The sequence below is a fragment of the Anabrus simplex genome, chromosome 2, assembly GCF_040414725.1.
Source record: "Anabrus simplex isolate iqAnaSimp1 chromosome 2, ASM4041472v1, whole genome shotgun sequence".
In the NCBI taxonomy this organism is placed as follows: domain Eukaryota; kingdom Metazoa; phylum Arthropoda; class Insecta; order Orthoptera; family Tettigoniidae; genus Anabrus; species Anabrus simplex.
Window position 1 is genome coordinate 708,433,716 of NC_090266.1, and position 24,595 is coordinate 708,458,310.

Here is a 24,595-nt window from a genome sequence, read left to right on the forward strand (position 1 = left end):
AAGTTTAGCCGGTAGCTGCCACGCAGGTGGACTGGAGAAAGGTTTGCTTTGTTCCCGAATGGCGGGGATAGAGTGCACGGTCAGGCAGTGCAGCGAGCATGGGTAGCGTTAAGCGTACGGAATGCATATTTAGAGTTTTTGTTGAGCGCGCGTTATTAGTGTTTGCTTTCCTACACTTGTTGTCGAACGTCATTTGTGTTAGCTATCAGTAAGGCTAGGATTTATATGTAACAAAAACGGCTAAATATGTACACACACATTGGCTAAACATTCTCAAAACATGGAGCAAAATATTGACTAAAATTGCTCAGAATATAAAATAAAATATGGAGTGCACACATGCCACGTAACAATTTAAAAGAAAGTCACAGAATAAAAGTTTAACCCTCTTACGTGTATCATTTTGATTTTATTTTGAGCTGTTGCTACATTTTGTTTTGGTGCGGGCACATCTTTAGTCTTTTAATGAGAAGTGCCTATTAGCGAAGCAATGGGTTACATAACACAGTTTTAACTTTTCAGAAGTGAAACTGCGTCTATTATCTCTTAAAATGGCTTTTCATTAATTGGAACTCCGCTTAGCATCACAAGAAGTTACAGGGTCCATTCTAAACCCTGCAACGTCTTCACGAGATGCATCCAGATCTAGTTCCACACTTGATTCACCACTTAAACTTGCACTGATTTTGTACATATCACTTTATCCTGGGTTCTTGGCTATCACTGTGTTTAGTTTCACTTTTGCGACCTCTTCAACCTTTACTTGGAGCAGTTTCGACACTCAATCACTTCCCTTACTATGGCAAGGCAAAGTGGTTTCTTGCTATCTGTGAACATTTAGTGATGTGGTGATGCATGAGAAGTTTGCTTGGATGTAAGATATGTCGTTTTTCACTCTTTTGTCACAAACAAATGACTTTGCGGATTCAACTGAAGCAATGCTATCAGAGCTTGAAACACTTAACACATTTTCGATGGCTTCAGTATTAACTGAATAGTATGCCACTGCCTCTAACCACGTTCCCCATCGAGTTGTGATTAGTTGGGTGGCAGGGGCAGATCATGGTACATGTCTTTCAGAAGCTGAACTCCCCCTTTTTTGGCTAGTTGCTTTACGTCGCACCGACATAGATAGGTCTTATAGCGACGATGGGAGAGGAAAGGCCTAGGAATGGGAAGGAAGTGGCCGTGGTCTTAATTAAGGTACAGCCCCAGCATTTGCCTGGTATGAAAATGGGAAACCACGGAAAACCATCTTCAGGGCTGCCGACAGTGGGGTTCGAACCCACTATCTCCCGGATGCAAGATCACAGCTGCGCGCTCCCAACCGCACGGCCAACTCGCCCGATAAGCTGAATCCTGGTAGGAGCCTTCAAAACACTTTCCTCATTTAAGATATTAGGACAGGGATAGCAATTTTTTTCCGACTAACGCTTCAGTTTACATCTTGTTTATTACTTTTTTCTGTCTAGTGTGTCATCTGTTATTTTCCTTTAAAATCATCATGAAACACCCTCATTTGACTTCGTTTAGGTATTGGATTGCATTACAAAAAATGGCGTATGGCTTTTTGTGCCGGGATGTGTCCGATGACTTCGGCTCGCCAGATGCAGGTCTTTTGATTTGATGCCCGTAGGCGACCTGCGCGTCGGGATGAGGATGAAATGATGATGAAGACACATACACCCAGTCCCCGTGCCAGCTGAATTAACCAATTTTGGTTAAAATCCCCGACCCTGCCGGGAATAGAACCCGGGACCCCTGTGAGCAAAGGCCAGCATGCTAACCATTTAGCCATGGAGCCGGACATTGCATTACATATAAATCCATTCGACTGAACGTTTCACGGTTTTATTTTACAAGCATCGCTGAAAATCACATTTCTTAAAACAGGTAACATTTAGCTCTTTTAACGCTCAGCTTAAACAAACACATGCACGTCATGAGGCGTTCTTCAGTTCGCGAGAATAACATTACACGTAGAATGATCCCTCAACCACTGTTGTCTGAAAGTGTGGCTGGCTCCAGCTCAAAAATCGTACGTTTGTTGTGGAGCCTGTGATTGTACCCTATGATTGATTCATACTTAAGAGTGCCACATATATTTTCCTGCGTTAAGCACCTGCCAGTGTCCTTTCTGTCACTTTCATCTTTCAGAAAAACATCGTTACCGCTTTTGACAGTTGTTAGTTGACTGTCAGTAACTTCAATTTCTGAGGTAGTCTTGTATGACGTTAAACGCTCCACTATATTCTTGTGTTATTTATTCCGAATTTTATTGATAACTGAAGTTCAGTCGCGTGGCTCAGTTCTGTTCCTTATCTGAAACAAAATGTTTTAGATGTGATGTCGACGTAATCGTTGCCTTTAGAAAGTTAATTTTTATTATGCAAGCGTATGAATAATATCGTTGAGTGAAAATAATAATTCTCATCATCTGTACTTCAGACAGAGAACTTTTAGTGGTCCAGGTGACCTATTCTGGACTTAATTCATTTTATCTATCTAACTAATCAGGGAATTTTCTCAACGAAAGGACACTCTGGCTGTGTTTACGGCACATCCGGCCGTACACCAAACAGACCATACTTACTCTGTCGACCTGATTGTTGTGTGTTATTGTCTGGAGAAGTGAGACGCTGTATTGTACACGCACTTCTTAGTGATAGATTTTTGTACTCGGTTGAGGAGTAAGAAGGGAGCACTGCCGGTTCCGGTAGTACTGCCAACTGAATGAAAATGAAATCTGTATTGAATCGATAATCTGATCGATCGATATGAATTTTCTAAACCTTTATTATCTTACGCCAACAACTGTGTCACACACATAACATTTCCCGATGCAAAACGTGTACCTAGCATGAATTCTATAGTTTGGCTTTGCTATGTAAACAACAACAGTACGAGTACTTAAAGTGTACGCCAGATGTCGCACAACGATGCATAAGCGATTCTTAGTTTGTGTTTCAGAGGTTGCCAATACGAATCTCGAAGATAACCGAAGTCGACCGATTCAGCACTAGGTTGTAAATCTATCGCTAAAAAGTGCGCAGATAGTACGTAACAATGTGTGCAACCTCAAGGAAAGTACTGTCAAGGGTTTATTTTATTATTGTTTATACTGACGTACGTTATTTTAAAAGTGTTCAAAGAAGAGACTGGGTTTTGGTTTTGAAAATTGTTTTTTATTTCAGTTTTCTCTGTTCTGATTTTACGTTTTGTTCGTATGAATTTAATTCTGTTCTACTTTCGACTTACGTTTGTTAGTTTATGTAGAAAGGAAAGGGCAATGAAAGGGTGGAAAGCTCAATGATTTACAACGAAACTTGTTTATGTAATCTACGTAACCGCATTATACGTTCTCCGCCTCACGCAATTTAAATAATTTCAAAATGACACAAACAAGAGGCGGAGGTAAATAACACTATGTCCGTTTCTTATGAAATTGAAATTGTTACATATGTTTACTTTATTATCTACGCTCTTCTTTTTTAATTTGCTTAACGTCGCACCGACAGAGACAGGTCTTATGGCGACGATAGATGTTTTCGGATTCCCAAACAATATCGGTATTGTAGATAGTATATTAGATAGATGGTTGTATGCATAAGGTCGTGGGTCTCGTTTCCAAGGCACGAAAGTCTCCTGAAGTCTGCCTTTATCATAAATGGTAATCTTCGAGTGACGTTCTGTCAGTAAAAGTCTCTAATTTCCTGATGAAGCGTGTAATATTACTCCTTTCCCTCGTGCGTTTTCTCTAAGTTTGCTTAGTTTTGCTTTGTAGCCTGCCATAAAAAATGCCTAGGCTGCATTTAAGCCTCTAGAAATTAAACAATTTATCAGACGATCATGAAAGTGAATAAATTGGATCGGAAACTCACCACTTGAATCTGTTTGCATAAGTTCTAAGTTTGTAGCTCATGCAATGTCAGTTCTACTACAAAAAAAAAAATGCATAGGCTACATTTAGGCCCCTAGCAATTAAACAAATTGTCGGAAAAACTTGAAAGTGAATAAATTGGATCGGAAACTCACCACTTGAATCTTTTTGCGTAAGTTCTAAGCATGTAGTCACGCAGGAAAGAAAATAAGCAGTGTGAGTTCTGCTATAAGAAGATCTGTCAAACAAACGTCTTAGACATCATAAATTAACCTAGTACTCATTTCAGTTGGAAGCGAATCGAACCCTTATCCTTTCAAGCATCCTGAGCTGTTAAACTTCATACCTCAACCATTCAGATTAAAAATAAATGCCTTCATCCTAATTTACAAATCCCGCCGCCATTAAAAGTCGAACTCTCAATCTTCGAGTTAAGAGAAAGAGACCTGGAGCCCGTCCTAGGTAAGCTGTGTATGTCTAATAATTCAGAATGCTGGCGGTGCAGGAATTACGTATGTCTGCTCTTCTGTCGCCTCTACACTCGCCAAATTATAAGTCAGCAGTTTGTTAAGACAGGCATGTAGCTAGAATCTCGTTTCAAAGCGAGCTTGCAGTGCTATTCTCTTTACTAGTTCTCTTCTCTTGATACTAATGCGAACTTCCCTTTGCGTTACACTTCCAAAAATTAAAATACAGCAGAATCCCCTCAACATAGCACACTAGTCCCCGAGTACGCTGTCTCTAAGTGGGTGGGCAGCATCTGCTGTGTATAGGAAACTGCTTGTTATCGTAGTAGGATTTTGTTCTCGAGTCCAAACTGTTAAAATCTACCACCTAGCAGAGCCCTTAGTTTCCATATTCAGAGAAGGTTAAACAACTAAAATAATGCCAGACTCAGCTAGGGGAACGGTGTATTATCTCGCCATGAAGGATCTTCAAATATGTTTTCAAGTGCTAAGAGAAGTTTGGATCGAGTACGTGGTGTTATAAATTAGTAGGGCAAAATAGCGGATCCTAGCGCAGGGGGCTAATGCGCAAGATGGCGGCCGCGCGCAACTACCCGTGATACCCTGAGGCAATAGGGGCACGTCACCCGTTTCACTTGCCTTTACACAGGCTATTTTTTTCGTAACTGTATGAGCTTGAAGGAGTCCCCAGTCAATCTCTTCCTAACCGGCTGCCCATCCCAACCTCAGTCCTTGGTGGAATTGTGTAATAACAATGACATTTTCTTTCTGTATGGGTGAGAGGGTGGTGGAATACTGCTGTAAGAGTTGACTAACAGGGCAGTCGAAGGACTCTCAATTTGGGACCGTAGGCTGGTAACCACTATTACATTGGATGAAAAATTCAATGGTTTTCACCAGAAGTATGTTTTATCCACACAGTCGAAGGCTGAGCGAAGTACTGATCCTCCTCCCCATTTTTATCCACCAACCCAAAGTCTCGCGCTTCAGGACACTGTCCCTGAGGCGGTAGAGGTGGGATCCCTCGCTGAGTCCGAGGGAAAAACCAACCGAGGAGGTTAAACGGATTAAGAAATAATAATAATAATAATAATAATTCTCCTTTGCTTAATTTTTGTAATACATTATTGCAAACTTATGAATATCTGATTTTTTTGTTGTTATTTTCAAGTCGCACTTCGGCAGATTGGCGCTAAAGTACAAATAATTGCCACATATAGAGTGACTGATATTGTGCTCGTACGTCAAAAACTATTCCAAATTGTACTAAGTTATGGTAGATTAAATAAATGTGAAATTCATGTCCTTAAAATGATGCTTGTTAAGTTACGATTGCGCTTTGTTTGGCGGTTCAACGTTCAAAAACCAAGGCTATCTATTCCTGCCATGCAAGAGATTTAGTCCACATCAACAAGCCCTCGTGAACAGTAGGAGAAAACTGAAAAAACTGCTTCCGATAAGCATGTCAACCTTCCAGCTACAAAACGCATCGCACCCTACTGCCACTTCCAGAAATGTGTCGTCTTGATCATCATTTCATCCCCATCACAACGTGCATGTCGCATACGAGCGTCAAATCAGAAGACCTGCATCTGGCGAGCCAAACGTGTCCTCGGACACTTCCGGCACTATCATAAGCCATTTCATTTCACAAAAACCTTTCTCCCAAATATATTTTATTACATTTTTTTTGCTAGTTGCTTTACGTCGCACCGACACAGGTAGGTCTTATGGCGACGATGGGACAGGAAAGGCCTAGGAATGGGAAGGAAGCGGCCGTGGCCTTAATTAAGGTACAGCCCCAGCATTTGCCTGGTGTGAAAATGGGACACCACGGAAAACCATCTTCAGGGCTGCCGACAGTGGGGTTCGAACCCTCTATCTCCCGGATGCGAGCTCACAGCTGCGCGCTCCTAACCGCACGGCCAACTCGCCCGGTTTAATATTTATTAACAAAAATAGAAAATACAAGTTATATCATGTGACAGGCATTAGGAGTTAAATTTTGTCTGAATGTATTTTTTAATTAGTGTACAAGCTGTTTCAGATCCTCGACTGTTAATACTTGGCGCATGGTCCTCGCAAGTCTAAAGCCATGAATACAGAGAAAACTGTAAATAAGATTACTGGACAGGAAAAGGCGTCTTCTAGCATCAAGGAAAGGAAAGGAAAACACACTTACATAATAGTTGTGATGGGGGTATTTGTTGAGGTTGGTGCAGGAAAACTGAAAATGGCATACACAGCGACTTCCAACGAACCTCTTCAATTTGACCAAGGTGACGTGTACGACACTTGCTGTATGTTCAATGAAGTGTTCATTTAGATTACTACTACTACTACTACTACTTAAAATAATAATAATAATAATAATAATAATAATAATAATAATAATAATAATAATAAGAGGGGCTCTCCCTACAGTTAGGTAACACCTTAATCATCGGGCATTGGTCTCATCTAGTGGGAAAACGTGGGACTATTTCAAGTTAGCAGTTCTTTAGCCTATCTATAGGTATTACTTTCCTGTTTGGGGTTGCCACCTGGGAGTCTGAGTTGGAAACTTTTCTTCAGAAAGTATTTTAACGGTTAGGAGTTGGTTTTCCTTAAATTTCTCTGCTTAGGGTTACCACTACTGTTTTCTCTGAGCCGAACCAGCGGCCAGTCTGCTATAATAAAAAGAGCTCGCAGGTTCCTGCGAAAATTGTCTTGTTCTGATCATCGGCGGTGTTCGTACCTCGCTTAAGGCGACACTCCGGAGATAAAAATATATTTTTACCTAATGCATGGATTTTCACGAAACTTTGTGGGGATGTCACCAACATAAAAGTAGAGATATCACGAACATTTCTTTTACATACAATTAATAGCTTTTTCCATGTCCGACTCGTTGGCTGAACGGTCAGCGTACTGGCCTTCGGTTCAGAGGGTCCCGGGTTCGATTCCCGGCCGGGTCGGGGATTTTAACCTTAATTGGTTAATTCTAATGGCACGGGGGCTGGGTGTATGTGTTGTCTTCATCATCATTTCATCCTCATCATGACGGGCAGGTCGCCTACGGGAGTCAAATAGAAAGACCTGCACTTGGCGAGCCGAACCCGTTCTGGGATATCCCGGCACTAAAAGCCATACGACATTTCATAGCTTTTCCAAAATATATTTTTTTGAAATTTTTAATTCCATTTTTCATGGAATTTAATTAACACGTTAATGTAATTTGGAATTAGGTAGATAATACTTCTTCTAAAACCACTACGTATCGATTTTTCTGTACATAGTTTATACTAGCGAATGTACCCGTGCTTCGCTACGGTATTCTACATTGTATTCGAATATCGACGTAAATAGTGTACATGCAGTAAATAAGATTGTTTTAAAATTGCATGTCTCTTAGCATTATCCGAGAAAGAGCATGGGGAGGTCCCCGTACGTTGTTTCCAACGTAAAAAGTTTGTTATATATTTGTGATATAACGGCAGGCTCACTTGTCTACTGCCATTCACATTCGAGTTGGGAAGTTTACATTATAATTGCAGGCCCCATTGCCTACTACGCGGACAGAATCGATTTGGGGAGTATCGTTAAAATGGCAGCCCCTTTCCTACTTCCAGACAGATTACAGTTGAGGAGTTTTTATTATAATGGCAGGCAATTACCCTACTATCACTCGAAGTTGAGTTGTGCAGTTATCATTATAATGCCAGGTCCATTTTCCTACTTCCAGCTACCTTACTGCCAGTCACACCAAGTTGGTGAGTTTCCATCAAAATAGCGGGCCACTATGCCTAATGCCAGTCACATTTTAGATGAGGACATTTCTTTATAATGGCGGGCACCCTTGCCTACTGCCAGACACAATCGGGTAGGGGAGTTATAAACAAAACTGCATGCTCACTTGCCTTCTGCAAGTCAAATCGAGAAGGGAACTATTCATTACAATTGTAGGCCTTCCTTACTAATGACAGTTACACATGAGTTGGAGAAGGAACCCTTTCCTACTGCCAGTCAAAGTCGGTGTGGGGAGTACTGATTACAATATCAGACCCACCCTTTCTCGATAGCTAAAAATCGACATCAGTGAATATATATAGATCGACATACGAAAGTATATGCGTGTTTACAATATTGAAGACCTTCATTTACAGATTAACTGCTACTAAACGTACGCCATATCGACAAAGGATTATACCATAAGACACGCTGGATTTAGTGGCCTAAATGGCTGGTCCTATGATATGTCATCTATTCTTGGGTCAGATTGAGTTAGAAACGTGGAACAGGGTAAAGGTTTGGTAAGATTATCTCACATTACATTACCTTTCGGATAATTATGTGACAGCTACATACATAGCATTTGGCTCACATATGCCTACTGGGTGGGCCAATTTTCGTGAAGAGTATGATGATTCTGTATGTCATATATGTAACTGAAAGTATGAATTATGCATGTGAAAATTCCAAATTGACTTAACATCGATTAATAGAGAAAAATCAAACGTAAATGGGATACAGATACGGCAATAGTCAAAAGACCAAGGTTGTAGATCATTCCAAATTGAACGGAGATTGTGCAATCCGTTATGTGATAGGAATTTCCGAAGGTCTGCACCATCATTAAAATTGCCTGCATATTTCGATATTCTTCGGGGATAAAAAGTGAAAAATGTAATGATCTGGGATGTATTCCGTTCGTTACAGGCGAAAACGTATAATTTTGTCAAATTTCAATTATCTTCTTTTTCTTCTGGCAGATTATGCCGCAATCTGGATTTTGGGCGAGGCGGATAAAAATTAGGACTTTCAGGAAACTAAACCAAAAATTATGGAGATGATCATTATTACCCCTTAAACGGAAAGCTGTACGAAAATTTCGCCAAAATAGTCAGTGTAGAGGCACACAGTCGTTACGATTTGATTTATATAGATAAGGAATCTGCTCCATGTAAAACACCTTTTGGGCTATGTCCGCTGGACTTAACCTGCAAAAGTGACCGTTTATGAAAAATGCACATGAAGAAAAAGGTTTAGAGGTGGAATTCCATCACGTTTGGTCGATTTCCAGTTAGGTTGGTCTTGTTCTGTATATATTGTGGAAGAGTAAAATCACCATTTTGGTTCCCTATAAACCGCCAGTCCATTCCGGAACATGAAATGTTATTTACGTTTAAAACCTACCTTTGGACAGGTGGATGCTAAATATAAATTTTGGTTCGAATGTCTTCAGTAGTTTTCAAGTTGTAAGGAATACGCTTTACACGCACCCGATCGTGAGTTAAGTCCGATGGGACTTGTACAGATAAACGGTCCATTAATGATATCTCCCTTATTAATCCTCGTATCGAAATGATGCACATGAGAAAAAAAGTTTATAATTTAATTTCTACCAAGACAGGTAGATTTAAATTAACGTTGGTTGTGTATATTTTGTGGAAGTGCAAAATTACTGTTTCGGTTTCGTATAAACCCCCAGTCAGTTCAGGGATTTTGAAACAATATTTTCCCTAAAACCTATCAAGGATAAGTGTATTCTAAATATGAGTCTTGGTGGAAATACATCCAGTAGTTTGTAGCACTCGCGTACATACGGCGTAATTAAGGAAGAAAATAATACAGTTAAGAAAGTTGAAAGTAATAGAAAATGTATTATAACTGAGGACAGCCGGATAACGACAAATATGTAAATGCCAAGTTAACGTACTGGAAAATCAAATCCCCTCAATAAATTATGCTAGTGTGTGTTATGGATATAATAAAGCGGTAACAGAGGAGAAATTTAGATCCAGTGATTCCTAGGTAAACAAATAATAAGAAGATGACTAATGGTGTTATTACCTAATCTATTCGAGGGCGGTTATAACATCCAACGATATTCCGCCAATATCTCGCAGATAGGCCGATTGACGCGCCTCTCTTGCCTTCTACCCGAGGAACAACCACGAATTTAAAAGCATGATGAGGAAAATGGCAATACGTTACTTCCCTGCTGGCATGCAGTCAGAGACGTTGCCATGGTAACCTGTAGGTTCGTTGTCGATCTGTCGGTCACTCAATGCAGAGCATGATACCAGCGGAAAATTGTAAATTTCTCCGTCATGTGAAGAGTAAGGTAAATTATGAACATAACGAAAGTTGGTTATAATGAAGAGACGTTTCACGTACGGTAAACTAAGTTTACAGAAAATCAATAGTATAAGAGAAAATGGAGGAAAACCATTCTGTTTTTCCGTCTATTCAAATATTTTAAAATAATATGCATACAGAAACCTTCCCCGGGAGGAGTATACTCTAAATATGAAGTTTAACCATTCTGGTTTTCCTATAAACCCCCCGTGTATTCAAAGATTTTAAAACAATATGCATATCGAAACCTTCCCCGGGATGAGTATACTCTAAATATGAAGTTTGGTTGAGATCTATCCAGCCGTTTCGACGTGATGGTGGAACAGACAAACAGACAGACACGAAACGTAAAAACCACCGATTCGGTCTTGAGTTGACGTAAAACGGATAAATATCTGAAAAATTGGAAAAACAAAAGAAATTACAGACAGCGGACCCCCTACAATTTTATTTATATAGATAAGGGGGTATATCGTACTGCAATTTCTGTAACTTTTACGTTCTAAAATTTTGGACTTAAAAAGTCCTACTACTTGAAAAAATTCTGCAGTCAAAAATGCCATATGCAGGTTTGTTAATATAGCTGTGATACATATATCATACAAATTTTGTTACATTTGGCAGAATATTATGAGAGAGAAATGGGATTTAAATACAAAATTACAATTGGCAAACAAAGCATTATTACAGTGATAAATTGCTTAAATTCAGCGAAATAACTTCGTGACAAGAAAAAAGAAACTCAATCCTTTCAATTTCAGTCATAAAAATGTCACCAAAATGAAAAAAATATCGATTTTTATCTCCGGAGTGTCGCCTTACGGCGACTGGCGCGCTGGGGCAATCATAAGATACATCGTAAACATAATGTAACCTCTAGAAACATCGAGTGGCCGACGGAGATACCATCGTATAGTAGAATATGAGGTTCAGGGTCGTGCCGATTCCTTGCCCATTTTAATGTAGGTGTTTTGTTAACGTAATCATTGTCTGAATCATGTAGGCCTAGGCTTTCCTGGTTCCTTCGCGAACAAAAGTAGGTGCCACAAATGGCTGCTATATATTAAAAGGAAGCATGAGTGTTGATCTTAGTTTCCCTTGTTCCAATTCTTCTCTTGTGACTAGAAACTTTAAAATCAACCTCTTTCATTTCTATTTTAGCCTTATCTTTCCTAGTCACAAAGTAGTATGGGCTTATCCGCTGCTCCTCTGGGCCCTGTGCCCTATTCGGTCTTATTGTAATGTCGTACGTTGGGATCGCTTTGTAGGTTTCAGCATCCCTTTTTAATTTTTTTGCTGGCCGATTTTCTAAAATCTCATCTCTGATCTCCCTTCCGAATTTAGGTATTCCGTGGCCTATATACAGTATGAGCTTTGCTCCTGTTTAACTTCGGGATTCTCTCCCTTTCATGTGTTGTGTTGTCATTGCCTTCCTTTCCCAATAAAAGGGTAGCGAGTGTTCGACTGTGTTTACACTAGTGCCTGAAGGCACTATAGTAGAATGTTAGGTTTAAGGTAGTGCCAATTCCTTGCCCATTTTAATGTAAGGGTTTTGTTAACTTTATCATTTTCTGAATCATGGAGGCTTTCCTAGTTCCTTCTTGAACAAGAGTAGATGGAAAACGGAAACACAACTTATCCCTTTTTATTAACGAGGCTCTGGGAGCAATCGTCCTGTTGTATTTCAAACCTTGTAAATGTTGTATACTATTACCTATTAATATCCAGGGTGATCGATCACCCACTATTGTTGTTGTTTTGGTTTTAAAAAAAAAGAAAAATGAGAGAGGAAAAAGAAAGAAATAAGAGATACTAAATACATTAGAGTTTCGGCTTTATGTGGTCATCCTTATTTTATTCGTCCAGCTCTGTGGCCCTGTCACTTCTCCCACCACCCACTGTCGACCACAATAAATAATAATAATAATAATAATAATAATAATAATAATAATAACAATAATAATAATTTTACGTCTCAGTGACTACTTCTGAAGGTTTTTGGAGACGCCGAGTTGCCGGAATTTTCCCCCGCAGGAGTTCTTTTACGTGCCAGTAAATCTACTGGCACGAGACTACGCATTTGTGCACCTTGAAATACCCCCGGACTGAGCCAGGATCGAACCTGCCGAGTTATGGTCAGAAGAACAGCGCATCAACCGTCTGAGCCACTCATTTATCTAGATGACATTCGTGAATTTAAGTGCCGAATGTCGCAAAAGGCGTTTCAATGAAGAGTCGAGCAAATTTTACAGCATAAAATGTTTGGAAATACATTAATAATGACTTCTTCTCTACGTTTAAACAGATAATACGCTTATACAACTGAACTCGACCAACAAAATTCAAGTTATACCGTATCATTCCTAAATGATCCCCTGGAAAGGCGCCTATAAAAAGATTAGTTCCATTAAGGAAACCATCAGCCTTTAACCTACAAGTTAATGTAATTCAGCATCCAAATATGAACTTCTTCTTAAGAGAACAATAAGCAGAATGTTCTTGAAGAAATAGCTGGATGTCGACAAAGCCCACTTCAACCATATGTAAACACCTCAAGAAGAGTAGAGACCATGTAAACCTTCAAATCTCCCCTTCTTTTGGAACTGTTGTGGAATGGTTAGATAGACTTGGGAATATGAGTTCCAACAAGTTAATACTCATATTCGAGAAAAAATATCATTAATTCTTTTATCCTGTTATTTATAACTATTTCAAATAGCTTTGAAAATATGACGTTTTATTTCCTAGTGGTTTTATAGATCGGTATTAGTTTTCCTTCTAGTATACTCTTTCTGCTTCAAGCATACTAATCAGACTGTATATTACTTACATCTGTACAGTTAATGGGCGTCGTGTACCATCTCGGCTGACAAAAACGCTGGAGACTTGTTAATTAACTCTCAAAACATCTGATTGTCTTAATCTCACACCTGACCCCCCTCCCCCTCGCTATCTTCAACCTTGAATTCCATACTACCTAGTTCTAATATGTATATCTAAGTAATATTAAGAACACTCCCTTCCTTTAGTTTTTCTAGTTTCTCTTCGGGCAGCGCGTTAAGTGCGCTCCTGAGTCTGCTATGTGTACCCCATGGGTTATTTTCTCTGTCTACGGTAATAAAGTTTCTAGAACTAATTAATACTGTTTGTAATTATGCACGATAATCGACAGATTTATCTGTTTGTTCGAGTTATTTTAGTTGACATTTCAAGTTTAGAAGCTTGAGATATTGTGATTTCCCTTCTCATAGGGAATGTAAGGTTTAAGATCTCTCTAATATCCTACATCATTTCAGAGTCTTAACTGCGTTATTTGCAATGTACTGCCAACTAGAATCGCGACGAAAGGAGCGTTTTCCTGGAATAGAAAAGGGAACATCTCAGAAAATCGTTTTAACTATCTGAAATCCATTGTCTCCAACGTTCGTTCAGTTCGACTTGCTCATAAACTCAGATAGGCTTCTTCTCTCCTTATTGTCAACCTTTGAGTACAGGGCCTCTCAAACGCCCAAAATCTCACGCGTGCAAGAAGCGGCGCAGAGGTCCTGGGCACAGTGCATCGGTCCCGCTCGCTCGGCTCGGACCAATGCTTCGGCTCTGGACTATTCGGCTAAGCTCGGCTCAACTCGGCTCGGATTTGGAGCGCTACGGAGCAAGTGAGGAAGAGGGAGACAGGCGTGAGGAAAGAGAGAGACAGCGCTATTGCTCCAAATCAAGGAGTGGGGGTCTGCACTCTGGTCAACCAAGCAAAGTCGTCTTTTGCACTGTGCGCAGTGCATGCACCAGGCGCATGCACCCTGAGAGGCCCTGTTTGAGTGTATGCCACGTTACAACACATATTCAATTTTGTATTAGACACGGTTGTAAACAGAGTTCAGGGGTACTGTCGGATGCCTCTAACCTCAATGCCTTAATAAAAAGATGATATGATACGAAATGATGAGTGTCAGTTTATTATGTCCTAAGAGGCAAAGGAAGGAAACAGTGGGGGTGTCGAAGAAAATTAATTAAGACGAGAAAATAAGACGGTGGTCTGAGAGAAACAATAGAGAATTATATGGAAGTGTTCTCATAGGTTTTAAATGAGATCAGCGTCTAAGACAGCAGCGTGACATTAAACGGCATAAGGTCTCCTCTGTAGTTAATACACACTACTTGGTTCTAATCTACATATCTAAGTAAAATTAAGAGCACTCACTTCCTTTAGTTTTAAGCTTCTCTTCGTCAGCGACGTTCATGTGATCCCCAAAAGGCTCAAGTCCGCCGGAGACTGCTTCAATGGACAGTTTCTTGGAGAGGGCCACCAGAGTGGTGTCCGTGTCTGCAGCGTCATCCTTCACCACCGCCAGGCACTCAACAGTCTTTTCTTCCTCAGCACCAGGACTATTGCTCTGTTCCTCAGTCTCACCAAACTTATCAAAATTAAACTCAAAGGATTTCTCAGGTAACTCTCCAAGATGCTGAATCTGTTTCTCTAAAAACTCAGTTTTTCTTTTAGTTTTCTTCTTCAGCTTTTGCTTTTTGCTCTTTGACACTTTACCATTAGGTTCTGGTGTTTGGTGTGATTTAGGAGCCATACTTACTGTAACAGAAAAGACCAACGCATGTTTGTCAAGTCACAACAATACACGGTTACACGATATTTGTTTAACACTGCATTGGATTATTGGCATCAACTTTTTGGGGCCAGGGACGTCTTCAGCCACTAGCCTCGTGTATTTTTGTATATAAGATCTAGCCGATAACCTGTGTTTTCAATGTATCAAGTGCAATGTGTCTAACTATTTTAGCCTAAGTTTGGACTACATGCTTCGGGACCTAAAATATGGTATATTGGAATTTCTCCTGAATGAGATTAAGAAATATCAGAGGAAAATCATGTGTAGTACATGTTAACTGCCCAAAGATCTGTGATTTACCAGGATCGAAACTGCGTCTTGTCAGGTTTCTCATGAAATTGATTCACCGTATCAGAGGACATATTTTTCAGGGAAGGACATTTACACAGTTGGATATGTTAAAGCACTGTACCTGTCTACTTAAAATTTCGCGAATAGGTTTCCAATATTTCAAGACATAATGTAGAAGGAACGTTATAGGTGAAGATGGTGAAGTGGTCTCCTAACAACTTCTCAACCGTCCGCTTCTTTCTCCATGCATGTTGCATATACTACGCGATATTATTATTATTATTATTATTATTATTATTATTATTATTATTATTATTATTATTATTATTATTATTATTAGAGTTTGATTTATGTCGCATCGACACAGATAGGTCTTATGGCGACGATAGGATACGAAAGGCCTAGCAGTGTATATTAGACTGTGCTGTCCACCGCCTTCTATGCCCACTCCACTCCACTCCACTCCACTCCACTCCACTCCACCACAGGTGTAGAAAGGGACCCGGAGTATTCAGACGAGACACCTCGCGCGGCGCCACCTCCCTCCACACTCCACCCTCGTCGACAGTAGGCTGCTCTCAACCGGCCCTTCCACTCTTGGCGAAAGGTAGCTCACTCGTCTGGTTCTAGGACATTTCGTACCACGTGACCGGCTAATTACCTGCGAAGTGTCAGCTGATGACTTTAAAATATTTAGGAGAGGACATTCCGTACCATTTCAAAGAGTGGGATGTATTGGGAAGTAAAAGCGATATTCTAATTAATGTATTCATGTATTTGTATATCCATTGTCCACTAGTGGCGCAGGAGCCTCCGCACTGTGTGACCACTACTGATGTTAACCTTTCGTCGGGCGCAACTGATCTGATTGGCGCACCTCTAATTCTTATCTCGTATTCGTCATTAGCGGGGACCTAACTACTTCCACCTTAAAATAGTTTCCTGCTTCCGCGTGACCTTCAAGCCCATATCGGCCAGTTCATCAGAATCTTTCATTTTACTTGATACTGAAATAATGCTGTAATTTATAAATATTCACAATAATAGTAATATTAGAGCCTCCGTGGCTCAGACGGCAGCGCGTCGGCCTCTCACCGCTGGATACCGTGGTTCAAATCCCGGTGACACCATGTGAGATTTGTGCTGGACAAAGCGGAGGTGGGACAGGTTTTTCTCCGGGTACTCCGGTTTTCCCTGTCATATTTCATTCCAGCAACACTCTCCATTATCATTTCATCGCATTTATCACTCATTAATAAAAATCACCTTGGGAGTGGCGACCCCATTTTAATAACAGCCTATATATGTTTCATTCATTACATCCCTGACCCGGTCAATGACTGGAAAACAGGTTGTAGGTTTTCATTTTCGTTTTCAATAGTAATATTATCCATTCTTGTGCTCACCAGACACACTGCGCCCGAACACGATGTATATTTCTATGTATTGTTTTGTTTCATAATTTATATGTCATACAATTGACTTTCTTATGATAATATTTACGTAAACATAAGTGATAACTAGGGCTCGGGTGTTTAGGAAAAGTCATATTTTTTCTTTGTCTCTATTTTCTTGCCTGATTGGATTTTGGTGCAATTCAGGTGATTATTGTCACAATTAAGTGATTTTTATTTGTCATATAAATGCATATTTTGGCTATCTTTGTCATAAGGTCATATTTTGAGCTATTTTCGTACAAACGTAATATTTCCTTCATATTTCGGCGGTCTGACAACAGCTGTAGCTGTGCAAAATCATCTTCAACTTACCGAATGCGAACTAGTGTTCACAAAACTGCTTCTCAGTATCACATCTGCAGTTAATACAAGCGGAATACCGTTTGTATAGAATGAAGGCCATAGACTTCACTGCACCTTTCACATGATTTAAATATGCAACAATAACCTTGTAACATAGAAAGGAGCTTCTGCTCTTACAAGAACGTGTTAAGTGATAATCGGAGGTCTTTCGCGTCTGATGATTTGAAGATGAATCTTGTCATACTCTTCAATTCAACCCGCGGAGAGGAATGAAAAAGGTATGGAAGTTTGCACTATAGGCCCTGCCGCCCTACCATAATGTATTTAAAGACATCTACCAAATTCGTTTCGTGGTGCTCAATTTTAACGTTAACGCATTTAATAATATTAATGAAATCTGGGCTTGAACGTTCCAAAATATTTAAAAAATAGATTTATTTCTAGTTTTCTCGTATTTCAGACCACCACTACAGGGTGCAGACAAGTTTTGACTTTCAAAATGTTGTGCGATCTGATAATCTAAATACTGTACAGGTAATTTATAGCTATGCATTCACAAATGTTCGATAAGTGAATCAGGGACAATAGACTGTGAGTAACTTCTAAATATGTATATTCAGAAAATTAAGATGAAAGTAAGAATAAATAATTAAGTTAACAAATATGTATCAAAGGAATTGCCCTTTCGATTTATAATTGATTAAAGATGCCCATTTTTAGATTAATCATTTCCGGTGATATTTTGTAATATTTACGTCATATTTCTCCACTTTTGAGGTCATATTTCATTACTTTTGAGGTCATATTTGCTTGCTTATTTGGGCTATTTTTAGGTCTTAAACATCCGAGCTCTATGATAAGTATAGTTTAAAGGACAATTATTAAAATAATGTAGTAGTTTTCTTCAGCAAATGTAAATTATTTTTGTTTCTGATTTCTAACGTGTGTCTCTCAGGCTCATTACGCCCGCTGGCATGGAAATGGAATTCCAATTTGACATCAAGTGGTACGGATTGTACTGGCGTAAATATGTGGGGATTACGGGAAAACCGTTGGCAGGTAGATAACGGCCTAGATGGTACGAAATGTCCTCAAAAATCAAGTGGTACGGAATGTCCGTGGTACGAAATGTCCGGACACCCACGCGTCTATGGTCCAAAATTAAACTGAGACACAAAAGATGTGCTGGGGACTAGAAGTTGCCAGCAAGTTGCTGGAAGTGGACAGCAAGGGGAAACATAATGTCTGAAAAGTGGCATGGAAGGCGGTGGACCGTGTGAAAGCGGCCTGTGCGTGTGTTAATTGGGTCAAAAACAATGGAAGTGTGTTACTTGTAACTGTGTGTAACCTGTATGTGACATGCGTCCAATAGTGAGAAAATGGTGCAGCTGATGATCGAATTTGAAACGATATGTTGTCTAGTCGTCATTGCTATCGATGGATTTGTACAGGACATCAAACAGATCTAGTTTGGCATAGAAATCCAATAAATGTGCGCAGCTCCTCCATTGCTCTCTCATTAAGTATAACCGCTATATTCCTATGTTCGGTTGCACTGGCCACTGTAACTATTTGTTAGCTGACGGTAAGATTAAATGCCAGCGGGTACAATAGTTGCTGCGTGCTATTTGCCCTTACTTCGGATTTACAGTTGTGCTATCTGCGTAGAAAGAGACCGGGTAGTTCAAGGGCAGTATGCAATGGGCAGTTTGTTAGATACCCACAGGAGCGGAGGACCTCCACCAATCACACTGGAGTTGTGACAAATTTCCTCTACTTCAGGATACCGTAATAGTAACACGTTGTAGGTATTCGTCAATAGTTGAACGTACATATATGTGAAGCTGGAGAAATATTTCTAACAGCAGAAGTAAATGATACCTTCATAGAAGTTCCACCCACAAGTAATACCACTACAATTCAGATAACAATAATAAGAAGAAACGCCCGAATGCTGAAATTTTCTACTTCTAACTATCGATGTACTGATGTATACATCGTTTTTCTTGGTACAGTGAGTGTACCAAGCTGCCCCTAATTCTCTGTACAGCGTATTCAACATTTGTACGAAGGAAGATGCTAATTCGTGGTACATAATGAAGTGTTCTCTGGATATATAGATCATAAAACTACGAGTTTATTTTGCGGTTCCCACCTCAAAGTTTCATTTTCCGTAGCCTTTTCATCCCGTTTCCTATAGACAGAGAATATGATGTATAACGTTTCATTATATTTAACCCTCGAAGTGCTATCGTCTCGCAGTGAGACGATTCGTAAAATTGTTATAACAACTCGTAAAATTGTTATAACAATCGATTTTACGAATATTCTCGCTGTGAAATGAAATTCTCTATCTGATAGACAGTGCAAGTTGGTCTTTTGTTGGGGAAAGAAAGCAGTACGCGGCGATTTTGTCAGCTGTGAACTGGTCTTTGTTTACGTCTACTCAAACTGTCCATTTGCTTCGAGTGTTCGAAGATTATTGTTTGCTAGCCAATTTGTGATAATTGTGTGCCAGATTTACTTTATTTTCATTGGTTTATTTTAGTTTAGTGATTATTATAATTAAAACATGAGTGCAATTAGAGAAGCACTGGAGGAGCTTGGGAGTGATGAAAGTGAAGACGACATTGGTAATGTAGAAGATTTTCCTGATGGTTTATCATTGGACTACTTTTCTTCTGGGAGTGGGGAAGAATATGACCCTAATTTAGATACCCGTGACTATAGTGATGCGTCAAGTAGTGATGTAGACAATCCAAACGTGCTAACCCTACCAGGCACATCTAGACCTAATGACCCACCACATCAGACACACTCCGAATCTTTTTACCTGTGAATTTTTATTATTCATTGAAGTTTGTATTATTATATATCATTGTGCTTGTAATGAAATTTGGCACATTTTGCGTATTTTGGAATTTAATTTCCGATAATGTAGTGCTTGTGACCAAACTCAAAATTTGGAATATCTATTGATTAGTTTTTTAAATATGACTAGACATCCATTATACTTTTACTGGATATTTGTAAGTAAAACATCGTACTATTATCTCATTCTCTAATTCTTCCTGAACAAATTGATATATAATTTACTATATGTAGTTACAAATTTGTATTTATTATAATTTCTTTTAATGTATCTGCACAGTGCCTTAAGAATGCCTAAGCACTTAAGAGTGAAACGATCAGCACTTGGAGGGTTAAGAATTCATGTCCCTCCTTAAATTCAAGTGTATAAGAGCTAGGAGTGGGAAGAAATCGACCATGGCCCTGGTTACGGTACAGACCCAGCATTTTCCTGGTGTTAAAATGGGAAATCTAGTGGAAAAACATCTTCAGGGTTGCCGAAAGTAGGGTTCGAACCAACTCTCTCCCGAATGAAAGCTAACAGCCACCTGACCCAAACCGCGCAGCCACTCAATGGGTACTTAAGTGTTTCTACAGAACAGAGTTAATCAGCTTCCTTTATATTTTCCACCAAGAGTGAATACATTTAGTAGTTCCACGTATTAAGACTATGATACAATGAAATGTTTATTCGGTACTACATGACATCATTTCTATAAACCGTAGCACTTACAGCCCAACTGGGGATATTGGATTGCTAAGAAAAGTGTGGAGCACCGCGTTGGGAATGTGACGGCATCCACAAGCTATTGCTTAGCTTTCATGACCGGGTCCGCTGCCTCTCGTGTCAACCAGCTCCTCGGTTGGTCTCACGAGGCTGACTCAACCCTGTTCCATTCTTCAGTTCAGAATTAAAATTCCTGTACTGGTCGGGAATCAAACCTAGGACTTTTGGATAAGAGGCAGGCATGCTACCCCAAGACCATGGAGTATGAAATGATGACTAAATATTTAATGATACTAGTGTAGCAGGCGTAAATACACCAGAACGGGAAGCGATTACATTCAGTGCTTTAAGATGTTCTTTTCATTAGTGAACATAATCTGAGCATATAAATATAAATCTTGTTCAAAAATGGTTGAGTTTCGCTTGGCGTTCTCTTTAAGAAGAACCGAGAAAGGTGTTTTGCATGGATATGTGATGACTAGGGCCCGGATTATTTTTAAATGCATATGCGTATATGCAAATACATATTTTGAGCGTTAGTGCATATACAGACATATTTTTCTCTTATGTGTGATCAATTATCTAAGATTTCTGAACGAAATTAAGAATCTAATGAACTCTGTATGTTGTATATCCCTCGGCGCTTGGCAACATAACAAGCATTTCCTGATCAAGGAAAAAGGTTACATTCTCGCAATACAAGCAGGTAGACAACAGCTATTTCCTTCTCTCTGACATTCCTTCCTCCTGCTCCTTACAGTAGCTTCCCAAGGTTTCCTTAAACAAGTGCGTTCATCTGTTAACTTGCTCTTCGTCTATTGCAGTGTTTCATCAGAGTAAACTATAAAAATGCCTAAAGTCTTTGCCAGAAGAATGTTGCGAGCAGTCAGTGCCAGTGTAGAAGTATTGCCCAGTTACGTCCGTCGACATAGAACGATCATTTTCAGGGTATAAATTAATTATGGCCGACAACAGAGTGTCATTAACTCCTGAAAACTTTGAAAAACTGTTGAAACCTACTGCCATGCATCATTTTGCAAGGAATTATTTCATATTTTTCAATTTAACAGTGAGTTAAAATTAAATAATGCTTCTGGTGAGTGTATTTTGTTTTATTTTAGTGCATATTTTTGTGCATATTTACAACATTTTAGTGCATATGTGCAAGCATATTTTCGGAGTTTTTAGTGCATATGAATCCGGGCCCTAGTGATGACGTAATGCTCTATCGAAACCTGGATGTTGGTAACCCAGTCAGTGGCCAGAGGACCACTAATCAGGCGCCTTGAGCCGGAGTTTTGCTTGTGGAAGAATGGACAATTCCTTTTCTGTTCCTACTCCATCCAACAGCATGTGGTCTACCCACCAAAATGCTGTCCACCCTCAATGGTGTTGAACTTCAGGGATCTTGTGGGATACTGTGTTTACTAAGTTGGTCAATACACGGTATTGTCATCTAGTTTATTCTGTATGTTTAACTATTAAAGGGACCCTGCCAGCTCTACCTCGATAATGTTAAATTAACCATTTTCAACGTTCCTTTTTGTCCTAATCCACAATAAGTAATGCTCTGAGATTTTTAAAGTCGTTTTAGACACATACACTGATTATACTGAACTTCAGATATATAAAATTGGTATATATCTACTTGAAATGTAGAATTTTGTTACTGAGAGAAGAAAAAATTTACATTTTATTTTCCCCTACTTTCAACATATTGCTAAATGTACAGGTTCAGATTTTGTACTGACGTATTATTAAACTGCTGTAAAAGTTTCAGAGGCTTGAGTCGTATCGTCCCAGAGTTAAATTATGATATGTTTTGGAAAATGTCAATTTTCAGAATAACAAGTTGAAGTTGCTACAATTGACAGCACACTGAAAAAATTTACCTTCAAGGAAGGACAGAAAAGAACGCCAGGTAGCCACTTTCCATCAATGTGTAGCCAACTTAAAGACTATAGAATTCTCTTGCGGTAGCTTTCAAGTGCAACCATTACAAAAATACGAGGGTTGGAACTTAAATAGTGGCAACGCTGCTGTGGAGACGCTATGCAACGGAATCTAATATTGTCGCTGATAGCATACGTTGGTTACATACCCACCTTACCTCAGAGCAAATGGACTCGCCCTTCCCACATCACCTGCGTGCGCACAAGCGAGAGAAACACAGTCACATGTGAGCTAGCGGTCTAACGTAACGTTGTCACTATGTTTTCCAAGCAGGAACAACGGAGATGGATCAAGATTGAATGTGCCAGAGGTCATACAGCACGACAGTGTCATCCAGGTCTTCAAGAGGCTTGCGGGGAATCTGCATTGCATTACAGAACAGTGGCACGTTGGGTGGAAAGCCTTCAACGACGGTCGGCAAACTGTGGCGGACATTCATCGGGCAGGTTCTCGTACGAGCGTCAGTGAAGAAGAAGTCATGCTCTTGCCGCGTTACTGGACAACGATCGAAACCAGACGATTCGTGGGCTCAGATCTGTTGCAGAGATTCTACAGGCAGTAGACCGCTCCATTCGCACCATCAACAGAACAGGCTCTGCTAAAGGTATACTACGACTTAACACAACGCTGGTGACTACATTGAAGGACAGTAAAGGTTGCTAACATGTAACTCTTTTGTATCTGTTGTAAATAAATAGTTGCCACTGTTTAAGTTCCAATCTTCGTATTGAGTTTTTAAGCGTAGCATGTCAAAAAGTAAATTCTTTCACTTGAATGCAAACAAAGTTACAAAAGGAAAAGGTTTTAAATCGATTCTCGTAATACATTTTAATCAGAAAAATCCAAATAATTTAATGATATATATTTCAGAAAAAGTCATATTTTTCACATTCTTGCCCGAAATGTTTCTCTTAAAGAAACTGAGTAGAACCCAGTGATTTCATTGGAGTTGCACTTGGTAATATTCATCGCTGTCTAGCCTTTGCTCTAATTCTCAGTTCAGTACTGTCTGGTAATTTGTTCAAAATGGCAGTTATAAATAACCTTCAAACAATTTGGTAACTACTCATTTCTGTCATTTTCAGAATCAAATCTACCATATATGAACCACAAATAGTAGCATACCTAATGAACCTGGTAATTTAATTCCCATCTTGTGCCACTGTGTAGCTTCGGCCGCCACTTTCCTGATATAGCTCTCTTCAACACATAATAGAATATTCTCTGGTTTAATATCTGTATGAATAATTTTACATTTGGTGTGAAGATAGTCAAGACCTTCGAGTACCTGAAATGGAACAACAGAATTAGTAATCAAGAACTCAAACAGAATGTGGAAATCAAACATATTATACTAACTGAATAAATACTGTACCTGCCGAACTATTGATTTTACATTCTGTAACGGAATTCCTTGGTAATTGCTTCGAATAATAAGTTTTAGTAAATTGTGTCCCAGGACTTCAAAAACCATACATACATGTGTCCCATTTACTCCACTAATTTTAAAATCATCCAAAAGCTGCACCGTTTTGTCCCTCTTTGGGTCAGTAGGGTCACTCTCGCGAACCTGAAATGGAACCAAAAAATGACAAAAAGTGATTAATCAGTCCATGAAGGTTATTTTAGGGTGCCCAGACGTTTGATCCGGAGACATTTCGTACAATTCTAAAATTCTTTCACAAGAAAAAAATCATGCAGTCTTTTGCTTTACGTCGCACCGACACAGATAGGTGTTATGGCGACGATGGTGTTATGGCGACGATGGGAGAGGTAAGGGCTAGGAGTTAGAAGGAAGGGACCGTGGCCTTAATTAAGCTACATGTCCAGCATATGCATAAGTTGATCTACACACACCTGATACAAACCGGCGTCAAGTCTACTGTGGATAGCCTAAATGTACATTCTTAGATAGAAGTACAGTACCT

At 39.5% G+C, this 24,595-nt stretch overlaps 1 protein-coding gene across 2 annotated transcripts in view; it reads right to left on the bottom strand.

Annotated features, from left to right (window-relative positions):
• The window catches only part of LOC136864389 (SRSF protein kinase 3), a 541,887-nt gene that overhangs the window by 136,046 nt on the left and 381,246 nt on the right, over window positions 1-24,595 (bottom strand). For both annotated transcript variants that reach the window (XM_067141325.2, XM_067141324.2), the window contains exons 5-7: window positions 24,043-24,237; window positions 23,793-23,955; window positions 14,666-15,049 (exon numbers count right to left, since the gene is read on the bottom strand). In XM_067141325.2, coding sequence (XP_066997426.2) covers window positions 14,666-15,049; window positions 23,793-23,955; window positions 24,043-24,237 — 742 coding nt within the window. The remainder of the gene's footprint in view (window positions 1-14,665; window positions 15,050-23,792; window positions 23,956-24,042; window positions 24,238-24,595) is intronic.